General features: G+C 39.6%; 1 protein-coding gene and 1 long non-coding RNA gene across 4 annotated transcripts; one reads left to right on the top strand and one right to left on the bottom strand.

Annotated features, from left to right (window-relative positions):
- The first annotated feature begins 1,805 nt into the window (after positions 1-1,805).
- On the top strand, positions 1,806-18,580 carry LOC135113691 (sodium channel protein Nach-like). 3 transcript variants are annotated; one of them, XM_064029188.1, is made up of 12 exons: positions 1,806-2,340; positions 9,290-9,355; positions 10,280-10,486; positions 11,413-11,527; positions 13,415-13,601; positions 13,850-14,049; positions 14,626-14,783; positions 15,075-15,264; positions 15,652-15,792; positions 16,151-16,268; positions 16,577-16,665; positions 17,182-18,580. In XM_064029188.1, exons 1-12 carry the CDS (start codon positions 2,311-2,313, stop codon positions 17,346-17,348), a joined length of 1,668 nt encoding a protein of 555 aa, XP_063885258.1. In that variant the 5' UTR covers positions 1,806-2,310; the 3' UTR covers positions 17,349-18,580. The 3 variants fall into 3 exon arrangements, with proteins under 3 accessions (XP_063885258.1, XP_063885259.1, XP_063885260.1); XM_064029189.1 differs by having other exon boundaries at positions 1,807-2,340; positions 11,437-11,527; XM_064029190.1 differs by lacking the exon at positions 1,806-2,340 and having other exon boundaries at positions 9,177-9,355.
- Positions 9,301-14,724, bottom strand: LOC135113693 (uncharacterized). Its single transcript, XR_010274936.1, has 3 exons — positions 14,589-14,724; positions 10,300-10,522; positions 9,301-9,473 (listed from the first exon to the last, which is right to left on the bottom strand). It is a non-coding gene; the product is annotated as an uncharacterized LOC135113693 (long non-coding RNA).
- Positions 18,581-19,286: the final 706 nt, after the last annotated feature.

A 19,286-nucleotide genomic window follows, 5' to 3' on the forward strand; every position in this document is an offset into this window, starting at 1 on the left:
ACTGCCTTTGTACTCAGCTGCCTTCCTGCCTTACCCTTTCCTCCTCCCTCCGTCCCTTGCTTCCTCCCTTTCCTTCCCCTTCTTTCCTCTGTCCTTCCCTCTTTCCTTCCTTCAATCTCAGCTCATCTCCTTCATCAGTGCTCATTTTTCTGCCCTTCTTGCACTTTTCTTCCTTTCCTCCTTTGTTCTGTTTCCTTCCATACTCCTTGTCTTTCCTTTTCCTTCATTTCTTCCTTCCTTCCTTCCTTCCTTCCCTCCCTCCTTGTCAGAGATGAGATAAGAAGTTTTGTCGAGGCGGCACGGGATAAAAAGGCAGGCAACAAATATAATTAGAAAAGGCGAGCGAAGGATTTGTCATGTAGTGGAATCCGAAACGCTGATGATCATGAGGAGGAGGAGAAGGAGGAGGAGGACCAACAACAACAACAAGAGAAGGAGGAGAAGGAACAACAATAACAAGAGGAAGAGTTAAAACAACAGGAGGGTCAAGTTTCTTCGCTTCATAATCAGAATAAGAGAAAGTATGGGCGAACTTAGACTGGAAATCCAAGGACAGTGTTGTTTAAAACTTCGGCATGACATTTTCGTAAGCATCCACAAGAAAGAGAGGGATAAAAAAAAAAAAAGTTGATATCGCAATTTCTAGCTTGTATAACATTTGGAGAAGGCTGTGGAGAAAGAGGACATGTCTGAGTGTTTAACCCTTTCACTGCGATACGAAACAGTGAACAGCACCAGAAGTAAAGCATGAAATTTTTGTAAGCATCTATGGGAAAGTAGGGGATGGAAACAATATTGGAATTTCTAACCTGTTTAAAGATTGGAGGTGGCTGTAGAACAAGTAAAGACGTCTTAGAGTGATTAGTAATTAAGGAAAGACGCACCAAATAGTGATCAAAGGATAAATGATTAAGGAAAAATGTGAAAAGAAAACGGCTAAGACGCACAAACGTTTGGCAGCGCGGTACCGGAACAGGGAAAACAGTCTTTCGCTCCTGTCCACTCGAGTACGTGTCTGGGGGGGAGGGGGGATTCCAAAGCTGGTGAGGAAGGAGAGCCTCGTCGCGGCGTTAACGAGGCTTGAGGGAAGGGCAAACACCCCTAACAGAAGACCAATGACCCTTAACTAAGTGATCTAGTGAAGAGGGAAATGCTGGGAGGTGCTGTTTAAGTGTGCGTTAAGTGAACTGTATAATTTATAGCAGTAGTGGTGAGGTGTCCTTCGTGAACTGCTGGCTGGCTGGCTGGCTGTACCTCGGTGTTTCTTCGTTGTATGGGAGTTTTTTCTTTTTGGAAAGTTTCGCCGCTCTCAGTGCCATTAGGAACACTTTATATTCCTCTTACTGTATGGAAATGGCGCTCTCTCTCTCTCTCTCTCTCTCTCTCTCTCTCTCTCTCTCTCTCTCTCTCTCTCTCGTTTTTTTAAGTTTGTTATATATATATATATATATATATATATATATATATATATATATATATATATATATATATATATATATATATATATATATATATATATATATATATATATATATATAAGCTTTCACAATTTGCGTATATCTTTTAGACTTCTACTTGTTTCTGATATAGCGTATTTTGTTAGAGAGAGAGAGAGAGAGAGAGAGAGAGAGAGAGAGAGAGAGAGAGAGAGAGAGAGAGAGAGAATTAATGTTACCCTTAGTATTTCGTTTTCTTGTTGAGTCTCAGACAGAAAATGGACCAGCTGGTAGCGTAGACTGCACGCATTGTGATCCACCAAGTGTTCGACCTCTAGTCCACAAGGAAAGACAAATGATCCTTGCTTCTGAACTTATTTTCGTCATGCAACTAACACTTGCTTACACTTTATATTATAATTACCATATGTACTCTTTTTAATCACCGTTTATTTTGAATTGTAAATATACTGGACATAGACACGTACAAAGAAAAAAAATCAACTGCAGGAGGAGGAATACAAAGGAATACAAAGGAAAAAAAAACAGAAATCAACTACAGGAGGAGGAGGAGGAGGAATACAAAGGAATACAAAGGAAAAACAGACAAACTACTAGAGGAGAAAGAAGAGAAGAAGGAGAAGGAGGAATATAAAGAAAATAAAAGACAGGATGAGGAGGAATACAAAGGAAAAAACAGGCAAACTACAAGACGAGGAGGTGAAAAGGAAATGCCCATAAAACCGATCCAAGTCAAATCACGCCACAAGAGGAGGAGGAGGAGCCCAGCGTCGTGTGCGTGCAGCGTGAGTGGGCTGGTTACTGCATTTCGTGTCCAGACAGTCCAGCAACACGTCAGGCGCTCCGGGGCAGGATGGCGAGGAGCAGAGGAACTATTGGCTTGGTGAGACTCCCTGCGTGCTCCTCCTGTGTTGCCAGAGAGAGAGAGAGAAAGAGAGAGAGAGAGTTTGTGTTTTTAATCTGTTATGTGTTTTCATTTTTAGTTATTTTTATGTATTTTTTTTTTTTTTTCATATATTTTTGTGTGAATATGTTAGTGCATTCAGATGTTCCGGAAATGTTAGTCCCTGTTCTTATCGATTTTTACTTTTATTTTATACTTTTAACGCATTTTCATTTATTCTCCATCAGCGTAACGTTTTCCCACGTGTAGAGAAAATGTTCCTATTTATTTCAGGCAGACGAAGGTGGGTGGAGCTGTGAATGCAATAGTGATTTTCTTTGCTGTCATATGTCTTCGGGTATCGGTGGTCGTATTCCTGATATCTTGTAGCTGCAGGTGACATGGTGTAAGGATTTGTCAAACTTGGAAAATAGCGTTTCTCTTCTCGAGTTGACATCTCATGAAATATCTGAAGGAGTCTCGCAAATGCTTCTGTCAGGTGTTGGTATCTCATGAAAATTTCTGAAGGTGGGGAGGCGTCTTAGTACAATTTCTGAAGGTGTGGATGGTGTCTGAATACAATTTCTGAAGATGTGGAAGGCGTCTTAGTACAATTTCTGAAGGTGGGGAGGGCGTCTCGTAAAAAAAAATAGTAAATAAATAAATAAATAAATAAATAAATAATCCGGAGGACACGGTATCTCATGGTAATCTTTGCGGGTATAAAGTGTCTCATGAAAATGTCTGAGAAAAGGCGGTAGAATCTAGAAAAAAAAGAAAAAAATCTGAAGGAATCGATATCTCATAAAAGTTTCCCTTAGCAAGACGTAAAAATACGGACGTCTCACGAAAAACTTGGAGATATAGCAGAGGGAATACCTTCTCGCTTTACTACTCAACAGTGAAGCAGTAGTGATCACTTGTCTTTGATCGAATTACTAAAAACTGAAGGGAGAACTGGAATAACTAAGAAAACCTACAACAACATTCATCTCCTTTAAAAATAAAAAAAATAATAATAGATAAATAAATAAGAAAAAAGGAATATGTATAGTTGGAAGCTTTTACGAAACAAAAGGAAGGTATCGTGTAACCCCATCGATGATTAAATATTGAAGACCCTCGCAAAATACGGAGCAGTGGGGAGGCCCTTTGTTATTACATGTGCTTGAGTAATTATCGCAGCTCTTCATTATTCATTCGTGTGCCAAGGATAGACGTGGAGGGGAAAATATTAGCAAGATATTCATTATGATACGAGTACATCTTGTCATAGGTAGACTGTCTTGTTTTTCCATGATCTGTTTTGGCAACACTTAATTTTTTCTGGTGTTCAAAAATATTAGTAAGATGTAAATGGTAGATTAGTAAGATAGGTATATGTGTTATGATAAGATAAGCCATGTAAAAGGTAATCTGTATTTTTTTTGACTAAATACTTAATTTTTCTGGTGGTGTGCAAAAATACTAGTAAGATATGAATAGCAAGTTATTAGGCAAAATTCTTAGGATCAGCAACCAGATAGAACAAGAAATGACAGGTTCAAGCTTGAAAAATTTAGGTTAAAGAAAGAGATGGGAAGAAATTGGTTCTCAAATAGAGTGGTAGATGAGTGGAACGAACTCAGTAATCATGTTGTTAGTGCTAAGACATTAGGAGGCTTTAAGAGAAGATTAGACGGGTTTATGGATGGGGATGATAGGTGGAAATAGGTAGGTATATTTCATACAGGGACTGCCACGTGTAAGCCTGGTCGCTTCTTGCAGCTTCCCTTATTTCTTATGTTCTTCTGTTCTAGATAGATATGAATAGAAAGATAAGATACGTCATTCAAAAGGTAGACTGTCTCTTGTTTTTTCCATGACTTACTATCAAGACACAATTTTTCCAGTGGTTTCCAAATTATTAGTAAAAAAATAAGTAGTAAATTAGTTAGATAGATATAAATAGTACGATAAAATGTAAAAGATAGAATGTCTGTTTTCTTTTCTCTCTTCCTACACCAACATTTAATTTTTCTTTTGGTTTTCAAAAAAAATATCAAGATTATAAATACTAGATAAGTAAGACAAATATAAACGATAGCATAAAACACACCATGTATATAATAGCTGAACTGTATATTGGTTTTCTGTGAGTTATCGTCACAACACTCATTTTTCTCGGTGTCAAAATGAACTGCAACCAAATATTTTCCTTACACATTGTTCCTTTGAAGCAAAAATATTACCATGCTTTTCGTAAAATGCACCACGTATATAAGTACTGATCATTAATTGTGTACATGATTTACAACTCCAGTCGTTAACTCCTACCGTGGGCGTAGCAAGAGACGGCAATACTTCCTGAATGACAACCATCCGTGCACGTATGTCCCTGATTGCTATGCTCCTCATGACACACGCCACGCAATAGGCAGAATTACTGTTATTTTCACATCGCTCGCCATCCTAACACTATTTTTCTCGAGCACAGAGAGAAAATTGTCGTTACTGCTGAAAATAATAAGCAAATAAATAGAGATAAATTAAAACATCAGCCCGACATGTAACTCTCTTGAACTTGTAGTACGAATAGTCTTCAGGAAGGGCATCATTAATATAGGTACACTACGTATCATAGCCACTTTACAACCTGACTATTCGAGAAGTCCATTATTCAAGCAAGTTTCGGGGAAGTTGTCAGCAGGAGGAAGAGAAGGAAGGAGTGTCATGCAATACGGAAATTGAGAAAAAGGAAAATAGGGCTGAAAGAAAATGCAAACTAGTTAAGCATATTGAAGGAAGGAGGAAGAGCAAGAGAACTAAAAAAATAAAAAAATAAATAAATAAAATAAATTACTAAGAGTTACAGATCATGACCAGAAGAAGAAAAAGAAGAAGAAAGAAAAATAACAACAAAAATTACTTCTGCTATTACACCATCAGCAATTAGAAGAGCAATTACAAAAACAAGAGCTAAAACAAGTGCACTCAAATACCATCAATATTGACCGCGCAAAGTGACTGGCAGGTGGTCGGCTGTAACAAGTCCCTATCGACTCGTCCTTGTTGTGTTTATTTAAGAGGCAAGACCCTGAAAGCCTCAACTGTGACTGGCGAACCGCTGCATGTTAGATCTCTCTCTGCTATTGTCACTCTAAAGAATCTAGCTCTACTTAACGTTCTAGAATTTAATAAGACAAAGAGACCGCCATAACTGCAATTTCATAAAGAGAGACGGTCATAACTGCAATTTTTATCAGTACTTGGAGCTTATTGTTACTATATCTCGTTGTTTGCGTTTTCTGTACCTTTACTACTGGGAATGTCGTTACGTGTTTGATTACCAAGGAATTTATGAGCAGTTCTTTGTTTTTTTTGTAATGGGAATTTCTCATCTGACGGCGTTTTTGAGTTGGAAAGGGTCGATATGAATGGTTTATTTATTTTTTTTTATTTTTTTATTTTTTTTTTATGCAAGTAATCTTTCTTCTATTTTTTTTTTTTTATGTCATAAGAGTGAGTTCGTAAATATGCTCTTTTCCTTTCTTCCTTACTTACTGGAATCTTTTTTTTCCTTCTTCTTTTTTAGTATATACATGATTTTCTCTCTCTGTTTCGTATATATTGGATTTTTTTTCGAGGCTGCTCTGAACAAAAAGTGAGCTGACGTACGTTTCTTTCCTACATCCAACGTGTTCTTGCTATGCTAAACTTTTATATCTGAGCAAGAGCGAATTGACACGAAACCATTCACCACCACTGGCAATATCCAAACTTCATGAACTCACTCACTTGTTGGTGGAGAGAATAGTTAATAAAGATGTAACTGTAATAGACGAGTAAATAGATAGAATTTTTAATACTCACCAATGCAAAAAAAGAACCGCAAATCTAACTCAGTGGATATTCAAAGTAGAATTAAAATTAAACCTTGCTAATGATATCCAGAGGAGAATTAAATCTTACTTACTGATATCCAGAGTAGAATTAAACCTAACTAACGATATCCAGAGTAGAGTTAAACATTACTCTAGTTATACCCACAGGAAAATTGAACCTTACTCAGTGATGTCCAGAGTAGATTTAACCCTGAACTCTGACGATATCAAGGGTAGAAACAAACCTAACTAACGATACCCGGAGTAGAAATAAACCTAACTAACGATACCCAGAGCAGAAATAGACTTACTGTAACGATACCCAGAGCAGAAATAAGCTTACTCTAACGATACCCAGAGCAGAAATAAACTAACGATACCCAGAGCGGAAATAAGCTTACTGTAACGATACCCAGAGCAGAAATAAGCTTACTGTAACGATACCCAGAGCAGAAATAGACTTACTGTAACGATATATCAAGGGTAGAAATAAACAGGCGACGTGGTAGTGAAGTTCGCATCATTCACAAACCTTTACACTCGGAATCTTTATTGCGTGTTTAAATAAAAATTTCCCGCCATTGCCAGCTGAAATATTTGACTAGCACCCGAGTCTTGTGTAGTGTAGATGTGCATGTGAGTATACCAGTGCTCTTAGTGTCTTGAAAGTGTACCGGTGTGTGTGTGTGTGTGTGTGTGTGTGTGTGTGTGTGTGTGTGTGTGTGTGTGTGTGTGTGTGTCGTGCTGGGCCGGGCACGCGACAGTGAGTGGTGGGCGTGGCGAAGGTAAATTAGTTATAATCAATGTAGTGACGCGCCATTAGGTAAAAGTTAATATGTGGGTGTTGATTTTTGTTTTTTTATTTTATTATTATTTATTTATTTATTTTATTTCATTTTATTTTATTTTATTTTATTTATTTATTTTTGTGTGTGTGTGTGTGATGGTATTATGAAAGAGAGAGAGAGAGAGAGAGAGAGAGAGAGAGAGAGAGAGAGAGAGAGAGAGAGAGAGAGAGATAATTGTGACAAATAATGACTAGAAAATCGCACCAAGAATAATGTAACCGTACATTACACACACACACACACAAAAAAAAAAAAAAAAAAAAAAAAGATACAGCTTAAAAAAAAAAAAAAGTGTAGGCACCTTATTCTATTCCTTCTAAAGAGAAAACAAAAAAAAATCAAATGTGAAAAGTGTAAATAGCAAGACTCTAAATGTAACTACCAAAACTGACATTGTAAAACTTTGTAAATATAAAAGATGTAAAACTTTGTAAATATAAAAAGAAGCAAAGTAAGAAAAAAAAAAAGTAACCAATATATATTTTTTTTAACGAAGGAAGTTACAGCATTTTGAATTTACTCTTGCAGACGGTTGTTAGAAAAACCATCAACCCCCCCATCCCCCCCTTTAATGAAGACGGGTTCTGGCCAAGGTCAACTAAAAGACAGCGAAAAAATAAATAAATAAACAAATAAATAAATAAAAGTCCACTGAAGATGTCAGTTTCAAAAGAGAATGATCAAAAACAACCAAAATTACGAGGAGAAGTGTCGCGAAACCTTGACAGAATTTAAGTCACAGGCAGTAGGAAATACCGAACCAGACAGAGACTTCTAGTGTAAAAGTAACACCGTCAAAAAATAAGAACGAAAAATAGCAACTAGATAAAATAAAAAGCAACAGAAGAGAAGGTAACAGGCGTGCATTAAGTAACAAATAGATAAAATAGAGTAACAAGAGGAGATAACAGGCGTGCATTAAGTAACAAGTAGATAAAATAGAGTAACAAGAGAAGGTAACAGGCGTGCATTAAGTAACAAATAGATAAAACAGAGTAACAAGAGGAGATAACAGGCGAGCACTAAGTAGCAAATAGATAAAATAAAGAGTAGAGGAAGCAGAGGAAGTAAGAAGCGTGAGTTAAGTAGCAAGTCGATAAAATAAATAGTAGCAATATAGGAAATAACAAACGGGCACTAAGTAGCAAATAGATAAAATAAATAATAACAGCATTTACAGTAACAACCATACACTAGGTAGCTAGTAGATAAAGAACAACATAATTTCAAGTAACAAGCGTTCATTAAGTAGCAAGTAAAGTACAAAACGAGTAGCGCTGTAGAAAGTAACAAGCAAGCTCACGTGTAAAAAAAAATGAGGCAACGAACCGTACAACCTATCACACCTGCCTTAATTAAGGTGTGGCTAACGCAGGTGAAAGTATAAAAGGATCGTTCATCACGTGTTATTGTCTAATTTTCCTCCTATACAGTCAATACTCCCTATACATGTTAAGGTACTCCACACACACACACACACACACACACACACACACACACGTTTACCTAACATTACCGAGTATTCAGAAGGCCAAGTTTACATTAGCCCACTCTCTCTCTCTCTTCTGTATAATCGCCCGGTATTCGTTCCTCGAAGTTAATTGATGTTAATAGTTATGTAAACCTTTCTGTCAATTGCTTGCGGTGCCGTATAAACTCGTTATTTTGGTGGTGATGTTACGTAATCCCCTTGCTGCTGGGCCGTCCTGTTTTGACATTGAGTACTGTAAAAAATGTTCGCATGGACAGAGAGAGAGAGAGAGAGGTGGGGCGGAGGTCAGCAGGTTATTTTTATGTATTCTAGACTCATGATAAGTTTAAAAGACTATAGAATGAAAATATGCTTATAAACTTAGATTATGTCCATTGTTTAGCCGTCAAAGGATGAATTCAAGGCAGGGTGAATAGTTTTCTTTCTTTTCTTTTCTCTTTCTTTTTCTTTTCTTTTTTTTTCATGTAAGAGGGATACTGGCCCACAGCAACAACAAGGAAGACGAAAAGAAGACTCACTGTATACTCTTAACCTTTTAATTAAGTCCACTGTTCCTCTTTTATTTTATAGCAAAGTTTTCGTATCAAGCTGAACTGTTTAGGATAATATAGTATTACAATAAAATATAAAGTAAAAATTTGCCTTGATGAATAACTTAAAGGAAGGTTGGGCAAGGTAACACAATAACCTGACGAGTGGATTAGTGCGCTGGAAGGAGGCGCCACTAACAATGTTGATTGCTACAGAACACAAAGGAGGCTTCAGGAGGCATGCAGCGGGCCGGGCACGAAGGCTCCTTCACTTATGATAAGGTGAGTCACGACCGCTGATCTTCACTGCACTCAGGAACAACGCTCTATTGCTTCACCAACACCTGCTTTCAATGCACCTCGCTCCCAGGGATGATTACTTCAGTCACTTAGCTTTGCCCTTAACAGAGTAAATAAATAAAGGTATGTTACTGAAATAAATACAAGTAAATAAGGAAAATATGTTTAGCGATACACTGACATCAGGTTTTGGTGCGTACCCGTGAAGATAGAGCAACAAAATTAACAAAATAGATAAAAAATGTGTATTACTAAAATATGCAAGTGAATAAATCAATAAGAAAAAATGTTTAATGAGACAGTGACATCAAACACAAGCTTTTTTTGTTGTGACTAAGTATATGCAAAAAAAAAGAATCAAATTCATGAGTAGATATATATATGCTACTTAATTACTGAAAAAAAGATATATATAACATGTTGAATTCCTAACTTGTTACTGTTACTCACAAGGTAAATTTTGAGTGTATCTAAGTACATGCAAAGAAATCCAATAAATAAGTAGATATATATGTCACTTAGTTCATTAAAAGTATGTACAATGTCTTATTCCTAATACATGTACTACTTAGTTATCAAAAAAGGTGTTTGTGCAATTTTACTTCTAACGTATGCTCTACTTAGTAACTAAAATAGCGTACACGTATATATCAATATCGTAACCCATGAGATTTAACCGAGGTGTGATTATATTATAGTCAGGAAGTGTTACTCACCTACTCGTGACACTGTTCAAGTCACACTCTCTTCTCTGTGGATTTAGAAGCTCGCCAGAGAGTTATAGCAAACTCCAAGTGGCTTTTAAGAGTTATTGCCAGTTGAAAACCTCTATTGTGCTACTTAATTACTAAAAAAAATATGTATAAATAAGCCGTTCGACCCCTAATGTGCCACTCACACCCTCAGGACTTCGTGAAGAAACGCACCGTGGCGGACATGACGGATCTGATGTGCCAGGAGTCCACAGCACACGGGGTCGGCCACACGTGGAACAACCGCCGCAACCTCCTGGGCGTGTTCTGGTTCCTGGTGACCGTCTCGCTCTTCGCCCTGCTGCTCTACGTGGCCGCCACCCTCTCCTCGGACTTCCTGGCGCGGGAGGTTCAGTCGCAGGTTTTCACCTCGAAATATTTTTACGTGTCACAGTGTCTGGTGAACAACACACACAAAAAAATGATAAACAAATAAATAGATGAATAATAATAGTAATAATAATAATAATAATAATAATAATAATAATAATAGTACTAATAATAATAGTTGTAATAGTAGTAGTAGTAGTAGTAGTAGTAGTAGTAGTAGTAGTAGTGATAATATTAATAATAATAATAATAATAATAATAATAATAATAATAATAATAATAATAATAATAATAACTCTAAGACTGAGAGAGAGAGAGAGAGAGAGAGAGAGAGAGAGAGAGAGAGAGAGAGAGAGAGAGAGAGAGAGAGACATTCAATATGCCACTACTAACACGTTCATTATAGGAGACGTCAAAAAGTACACCAGATTTGCCTTGATGCTCCTTTGTTTCAAACCATTCACGGCGAAGGAAAAAGGAAAGGCAGAAATGGGTCGAGAATTCCTGAGTTTACCTGAGAAGGGGATGAAGGAGGTGAAGTCTATATGGAAGTGTTTAATTTCAGTAATTGTATGTTTGGTTGGAATCATAAGAACAAGAAAACAAAAGATGAAGTTACGGACAGATGAAAATACGTAGGTTTATTCCATACAGGGACTGCCACGTATAGGCTTGACGACTCCTGACAGCTTTCCAAACTTTATGTTCCAAATGTGTCGGTGATCATCTTTAGTGCGATTCGTGGGTGGACGTGTGGAGAGGGACGTGGATTTGATGTTGAGGAGGGAGTGACGTGTGGATTACTGCTTGCGGTGGAGTGATGAGAGGAAGATGGGAAGTGGATGAGAAAGACTGACCAGAGAAAGATACTAAGGAAGAAATCTTTACTGAAATGTCCTTCTACGCCTTCCCTTTCCTCCTCCTCCCCCTCCTCATCTTCCTCTTCCCCTTCCCCAGAGTAAGGTGTACGTCTCCTTCCAGACGGCAGTGAAGCTCAAAGGTGATGACGGGCTTCAGTTACCCTCAGTTGTGTTGTGTAACCGTGCCTTCTTCTCGCGCAGGAAACTGGAAGGTGAGTTACAGACCTTGCAGGGGAAGAGAGAGGGAAGGAATTGGAGGAGGAGGAGGAGAATAATAGAAGTTAGAAGAGCAGGAAGCTGGAAAGAGGGAAGGAGTTACAGACCTTGGAGGGGAAGAAAGAGGAAAGGAAGAGGAGGAGGAGGAGAAGAGCAGGAGGCCGGAAAGAGGGAAAGAGAACAAGAAGGGAAGGAAAAAGCGAAAGAGATGTATTGTTATATTAAGAATGAGATGTTTCTAGTTTGTAATAGTGACCTTGTATATCTGAGGAAGGAAGGGGGAAGAAGGAAGCCAGGGAGAAGAAGAGTAGGAATCCAGAAAGAGGAAAAGAGAACGAGGAGGATGTCAAGGGAAAGGAGTAATGAAGGAAATATAATTATGTGTAGAATAACATGTCTTTGTGTAGTGAGCTTGTATACTTATCTGGGGGGAGAAGAAGATTAGGAAGCCGGAAAGAGGGGAGGAGAACGAAAGTGTCCGAGGGAAGAAGGAATGAAGGAAATATATTAGTGTTTACCATTGGGTTTGTATACACGCCTGGGAGAGGAAGGAAGGGGAAACAAATAAGGAATAGCGAAGGAAGGAGAATAAACAGTGAAGAGGAAAGAAAAATGAACAAGCAAGGAAGAGGAAGGGAAGGAGAGATGAACAGGCAGTGAAGAGGGAGGAAGATGAACAAGCAGCGTCGAGGGAAGGAAAGATAAACAAGCAGGGAAGAGGAAGGAAAGATGAGCAAGCAGGGAAGAGGGAGGGAAGATCAACAAGCAGGGGAAAGGGAAGGAAAATAGGCAGAGAAGAGTAAGGAGAGAGGAACAACCAGGGAAGAGGAAGGAAGACGAACGAACAGACAACAGTGAAGAAAGGAGAATAAACAGGGAAGAGGAAGGAAAGATGAATAAGGAGAGAATAGAGAAGGAAGGGGAACAAGCAAGCAACAGGGAACAAAGAGGGTGTTCAGAGTGAGGAAGACTAACAAAGTAGAAATTTGACGATTAGCTTGTTAATAATAATCATTTCTCGGTGTGCAGTATGGCGGTTCGACAAGAAAATTAGAACCCTATGAGAATGAAGTTTTGTGGCACGCGGTTCGATAATTCAGTGGGGAAAGCTCTTTTCTCGGAACCATTTAAAGTAACATGACTTGCTTATCGATGTAATGAGAGGTGTTGGCACGAAACTTTCTCCCAGTCACACAGTCACTACCAGGTAAGCGCTGATGTATAAAACTGTATTGAACAAGAACAAAAACAAGAATATGAGCTGGTTTGTATCGTGCGGGGATTGGGTAAGCTACATCCACACTCTTAACACGCACTGACACGACTATCACAGGGAGAAGAAAGATGAGGTGAACAAACTGTGGGCTGGCAGGATCTCCAACAGCATATGTGAGCGTGGAATTACAGGGAAATTTAACTTGTGTCTAGAAATGAATTTGTAACACGACTGGAAACCTGTTTTTTACTTCAGTTCATGGGGAAGCAGTGTTCAAACAACCTTTTTCTTCGTTTTGTTTTTGTTCTTTCGACATAAATGTACAAATCAATTGGAACTCTTTTTCAATAAACGGTTTTGGGGGAAAGGGGCAGTTGAGCAGTTATTTATTTATTTATTTATTTTATTTATTGTTTTATTTATTTGTTTATTTTTTTCCCTCTTCGTTTCACAGTGGTCTGTCTCCTTAATATGTACAGAAAAAAATGTACGGTATTATTTTTCTTGTCTTTTCAGTGATGGATATATATATAGAAAAAAAAAATGTATGACTATTTTCTTTAGAGGAGAAAATGTATGCTTTATTTCCCTTTATTTCCCTTATTTTCCAGCAATGGGTATATTTATAGAGAAAAATGCATAGCTATATTTCCTTTTCTTTCTCCAGCGATGGGTATAAGCAGCAGCCTTACTCACTACCTCGTGGCCTCTGTGGGCTCCACCTTCGTGCTGCGCGAGGCCAAGGGCGTGCATGAGCGGGCCACGTTCTGGCAGGAGGGGCACGCAGAGCTGCAGCGCATTCTGGTTGACAGAAACATGACCTTTGCTGACCTTATCCAGGCCGTCTCCTACACGTGAGGCAGGCTAGGGCTCTCTCTCTCTCTCTCTCTCTCTCTCTCTCTCTCTCTCTCTCTCTCTCTCTCTCTCTCTCTCTCTCTCTCTCTCTCTCTCTCTCCTTCATTCCCAGCCCGTTTCATTTATAATTTTCAGTTTTTAGTTCTTTATTCTGTTAAATTAATCGTATATTTGCTATTCTAATGCCTTAAAAGCAGCATCGTAACTTCCCCATTAACACCCCTGCCCCCCGCCCCTCCCTCGCCAGGTGTCAGGAGATCATACTGCAGTGCATCATTGGAGCTCGCCGCCTCAACGCCGCCGATTGCTGTTCAGGGTTCACCAGCGCGCGCACCATGACCGGGGTGTGCCACGTGTACCTCGCCTCCTCCGCCGACGCCCAGCCCTCGGAAGGGGAGCACATGGGCCTCTCCTTCTACATTAACATTACGAGGGATGATTGGCCCGGTAAGAGTCATGGGATGCGTTTGATTCTTATATACTAGTCTTGTCTGTCTGTCTCTAGATTCACTGGTTCTGATTTACAAATGGAAGCAGCTCGAAACATTTGAAACATTTTGAAGCATTTATTTATGACATGTGCAGACTTCACAAAAGTTTTCAAGATCTTTATTGTTCAGGTCAGCCAAAGGTCTCAAAAACGTCGTTCAGTAGCCCTCAGAACGGTATTTGTTACTAATTGTCCCGACTGATTTTAATATTAAAATATATACTCGGGGTTTTCAAGGATGTTTTCATGATTTTAGTGGTGCCCTAACAAAGATTCTGGTAAAAACATCAGTGAGAATGTTATTAATTATTTTCGTGGCCTTTGAAACAATCCTGAAATAACAAGGCATTTCAGTAAACGATCCTTGAACGATAGGTGTTAGATCAGAGCTTCTCAGTACAGTGAATTCAAAGAACCATTACACAAAGTCGAGTATTTAGTTTTTATTTATCTGAGGCCATGAGAGAAAACGGGAGACAACATAGCCATTCTGAACCTTATGAGTGGTGGTGGTGGTGGTGACTGGGCGACAGATCTGGACCCCCGCATCCTGGACGTCTCCCATACTGCCAAGGTCGGGCTGCAGGCAACGCTCACCAGCAACCACACGCATCCCGCTCACGTGGTGCTGGGGAAGGGCGCCGTGCTGCAGCCTGGGATCCTCACCTCGGCCACCGTCACCCTTACTGTGGTAGGACTCACGCTGTCTTCTCCAGCTTTTGTCTCATTGTGTTTGATATCAAGGTTGTTTATCTAGTTTTCGTCCCATTGTGTTTGATATCATGGTTTATTTTACGTGTAGTAGCGATAATAATGGGTGCTTCTCATGTTTTCGTCTCATTGTGTTGATATCTATGTTTCACTTGTAGTAGCGGTAATAATGGGTGTTTCTCTAGTTTTCGTCTCACTCTGTTTGATATCAAGGTTTATCCCACGTGTAGTAGTGGTAATAATGTCTCTTGCTGCCGCGTGCTCGTGTCAGGTGCGGGACATCGGCATCAAGACCGTGCTGGACCTGTCTGAATCGCCGTGTCTGCCGCTGGCTGGCATACAACCCATGCCGGGACTCCAAAACTTCCTCGACACGGAGCCCAACTGTGACCTCCGCGCTACTCGAACCTGCCTCCGTAGATTTTGTAACTGCACCCTCTACTCCCTGAGCATCCCCGGCGGTAGGTTGTGCCCCGCCCGCCGCTTGGTGCTGGCTCAGGCTGCCTCGCTTAGACCATTATGGAACTCTTTTGCACCATACCCCGACTTTCATAATGCTGTACTTGAAGTTACACGGGTTTTTTAAGGGCTTTTTTTATGGTTCTATTGACAGATTAACAAGATTTCTATATTATTAACAGGAGAAACACTCTTGAGAACCCGGTTAAACATCTGTGGCCTTTGAAAATAGTCGTTGTTTAAGGCAGAAAAGCCCTTAACTCTTTACTGGAAGGCTCACTTTTAAATGCACTGGAAGATGCTGCCATGGATGATATACAATATACAAGTAACAATCATCACTACGATCTCCCAGGCGTAATGCGTCAATCTTACCGCTATGCCGGCAGACAGTGTACCTCTGTGTGTGCTGATGGACAAGATGCACTGCCACGGGCTGCTACGCCACGGCCTGGTGGAAGACGGCCTCCCGGAAACCAGTGACTTCGCCCTCAAGCCGAGATCCTCCGCCGACATATGCCTGGCAGAGGGTGAGAGAGTAAATTCAACACACGAACATTGGGAACAAGGGCATGTTTACAGTTCCTTTTCCTTCAGATTTAGCGGTTTTATTCTTGCTGGTTTTACAGTCAAGGGAAGAGGGGAAATCCAATGACCTGTTATAGCACAAAACAAAATCTAGCTACTATTACATTACAATTCTTCCCCAATGTATGTCCTTTTGTAGTTTCCAGGGAGCTCTTACACCCTCTCCTTATCCAACATTCGATCTTCCCTCTTTTGTTCTTAAATTTTATATCACTTAATGAAACCTATAGTATCTTTAGTACCATCATCATCAGCTTTGGTTTCCTCAGTGCCCAAGCTAAGCATGTTGTCTCATGTCAGCCCGGCGTGGGTGCGGGCGTCTGTGTGAGCGGCATGACTTCACCTCAGCCACCAGCCACCTGCCCGTGCCGTCCTCTCTGTACCAACACCTCGCCCAGCAGTTCTCCCTCTCCAATGGGTCAGATGCTTCTTCTCCTGCTATCTTGGCTGCTCATAGATGCTAAAATGATAATAACATTGCTGAAGTTTGTCATTGTTAACATCTTGCCTCTGCTACTACTACTACTACTACTACTATGACTGCTTAAATAATTGTATGTAAGGAGTATGGAGTTTGTGTCATGGTGGTGGTGGTAATAGTAGTAGTAGTTGTTGTTGCTGTTGTTGTTGTCCTCGTCATTGTTGTTGTTGTTGTTGTTGTCGTCCTCGTCATTGTTGTTGTTGTTGTCGTCATTGTTGTGCTAAGAGTCGCATTACTAATACCAGGAGCGACATGGCCATCCTGACTGCCTTCTACCCTGACCTTCGCTACACGGAAGTCAAAATCTGGCGCAAAAACCTCCTGCATTTTTTCTGTAAGTCCTCTCCGGCAACTATGACCATATGTAAATAAATAAACAGATAAAATTTATGGACACAGGGAGTGCATTAGGAAATTAGGCTGTTGAATACATTAGCCCGGTGCTCGGGGTAGGTTTGCACGCTGGGTGAATTTAGCGCAAGCACAAATAAGGCTTACTGCAAGGGGTGCACGCAATACTGTGCATGCAACACTGGTATATTTTTAGATAGATAACTTTACTGTCAAATCGTTGTAAAATACAGACAAACAAACTAATTTTTGGCTGGAGGCCCACAATACAATAAATGACATAAAAAAGAAAGATCATCTCACACTATCACATACAATCACACATAGATATGCTAATACATTTTCGTGAACGCGGGGTACACGATTAAGGGAAGCAGGGAGTATACCACGCATGCGCAGTACGGCAAACTTACTCCACGCAACACTGGTATATCCTAATCATCTCCCAACCACTTACTGGACGATATGTTTTTAGACAACGCCTCCTTCCCCTACCCAGGCACGCTCGGGGGCTACACGGGGCTGCTCCTCGGCTGTTCTATCGTCACCTTCTTCGAGTTCTTTGTTTACGTGGGACTCATCATCGCGGTTGTGTTCAAGAACCTCAGGACGAGTCAGCAGACAGTCCGTCCCGCCACCAAGGTCTTTCTCAAGGACACCCACTGACTCGTCCTCTCATCTTCCTATACGAGTGAAAGCAAAGACTTTATACACGAACGGGATAAGGTTATTTATTCCTATGTTTCTCTTGAATGACATCTTTTCCTAGTTGTGTGTGCGTGCGGGTACATGTTGAAGCCACCGAGAGATCGTTACGCAGGTTCTCGTGGTTTATTTATTTTATTTATTTTATTATTTTATTTATTTTTATTTATTTATTTATATTATTTTATTTATTTTTCGTAGCGCAGATTCCTTGATGAATTATTGCTGGGATCATGAAAGCACACTCGAAGATCCAATTAACCTCAATAAAGCCTGTTGAAAGAAATCGAGATGAGATGCCGGAATGTTTTAGAATACGGTTCATTGTTTTGTGTTGTCACGTGTCTTGTCCCAGCAATCTCAGGATACTTGTGATGGCTGCTGCACTGTTGATGTAACGAAACGCCTATAATAATTCATAAACAAACCAGAAGCAACACACAGATAAACACTAACGAAATATAAAGCAAATCAACGAACTTTTAAGAAATCATAACATATGCTTTCATTTTCCTCCCAAAAGGTGGCATGCAACTTTTATTATTTGTCTATTTTTGTATTTATTTATTTATTCACTCATAATACTGCGTCAGGTGGCTATTCCTTAGTATACACGGAAGCTAAAAAATACGTGTGACATAATATCAACAGGTAATGTGTACTAATATCAGGTAATTAATTGCGTTGATGGTTTAAGTGTACTGCGTGTTTATGATAGCAGTGGTGGTGGTACAGTGAACTCAAGGTAATTTCAAAGAGCAACAGCCACTAGGTCCTAACGAGGCTGTTTGATTTAACTGCGCCAATCTACATTAACTAGAGCATAACTAGTGAAAGTACAAAGAAAGAGAAAGGAGTAGTTTGTGGGTATTATTACTGCATCGTGTGTATATGAGTGTTTGTTAGTATGGTGATTAGGTATGTGTGCGTAGAGGAGGTGTGTTCCTTTGTTCGCCTTTGTGGTAATAGTTCGATAGTTAGCCATAATGACTGTCCTATTAGTCAGTACAGAGGATATTGAACAGCATAGGTGAAAGTGTTGTGTGGTGTGAAGAGAGAGCACTAATGGTGACGGTGATGGTGGTGGTGATGGTAAAGTTTTATATTCTGTCTGTAGATAAGAAGGAAAGGAACATATTACAGAGGTAGTGTAGTTGGTGGTAGTACTGGTATAATAAAAACATTCCAAGCTCCTTATTGACTCTGTACTAACAACCTGACGCTGTTCCTTTCATCTGTCACCCTGTTTGATAATCATTTTCTTCCTGTAGCCTGTGCAAATTTGACTTCATCGTCCAATAACTCTGTACTTATTTTCCTTTCATGAACCCGTTACGTCTTGTTTCTTCACGAACCCATTGCTTCCTGGCCTTCCTAGATTACTGCAGGACGTAACAAGAGCGATTTATGTATACTGATGAATCGCATGAGATGGTTCGATAGTTATGAACAAAACCTCGTGCTTGTTTCTCACGAGTTGCGTTGTATTTATATCAGTTTTATTAGGAAGTATAGAGGCCGTTAACATCATGTTTATTGTACCATTAGCTATATGATAGAAAAATTAATAATAGATCAATAATTATCATTCATGTTATGGGTTAATTTCATTATTCTGTAGCATTTAGGAGTATTAGGACTGTAAATGAATGTCTTGTTTTAATGAAGTATTATCCGTAGAATCCTAACAATCCTGAAATAGCTCGAAAATTATTTGTTAGATTCGAAACAGTTATAACATCAACAGTGTCGGAACCGGAAATATATTTCCAACAGGATGATTATTTAATGGTGATGTGCGTTGTTATCAATCAAAGTTTAACAACCAACTAGCAAGGATCCGGGATCGAACAAATCCGCTGAACTCCCGGATCCAAGCTTTTATGAACCAGGTCCGAA

Source organism: Scylla paramamosain, chromosome 26 (genome assembly GCF_035594125.1).
Source record: "Scylla paramamosain isolate STU-SP2022 chromosome 26, ASM3559412v1, whole genome shotgun sequence".
Taxonomy (NCBI): Eukaryota; Metazoa; Arthropoda; class Malacostraca; order Decapoda; family Portunidae; genus Scylla; species Scylla paramamosain.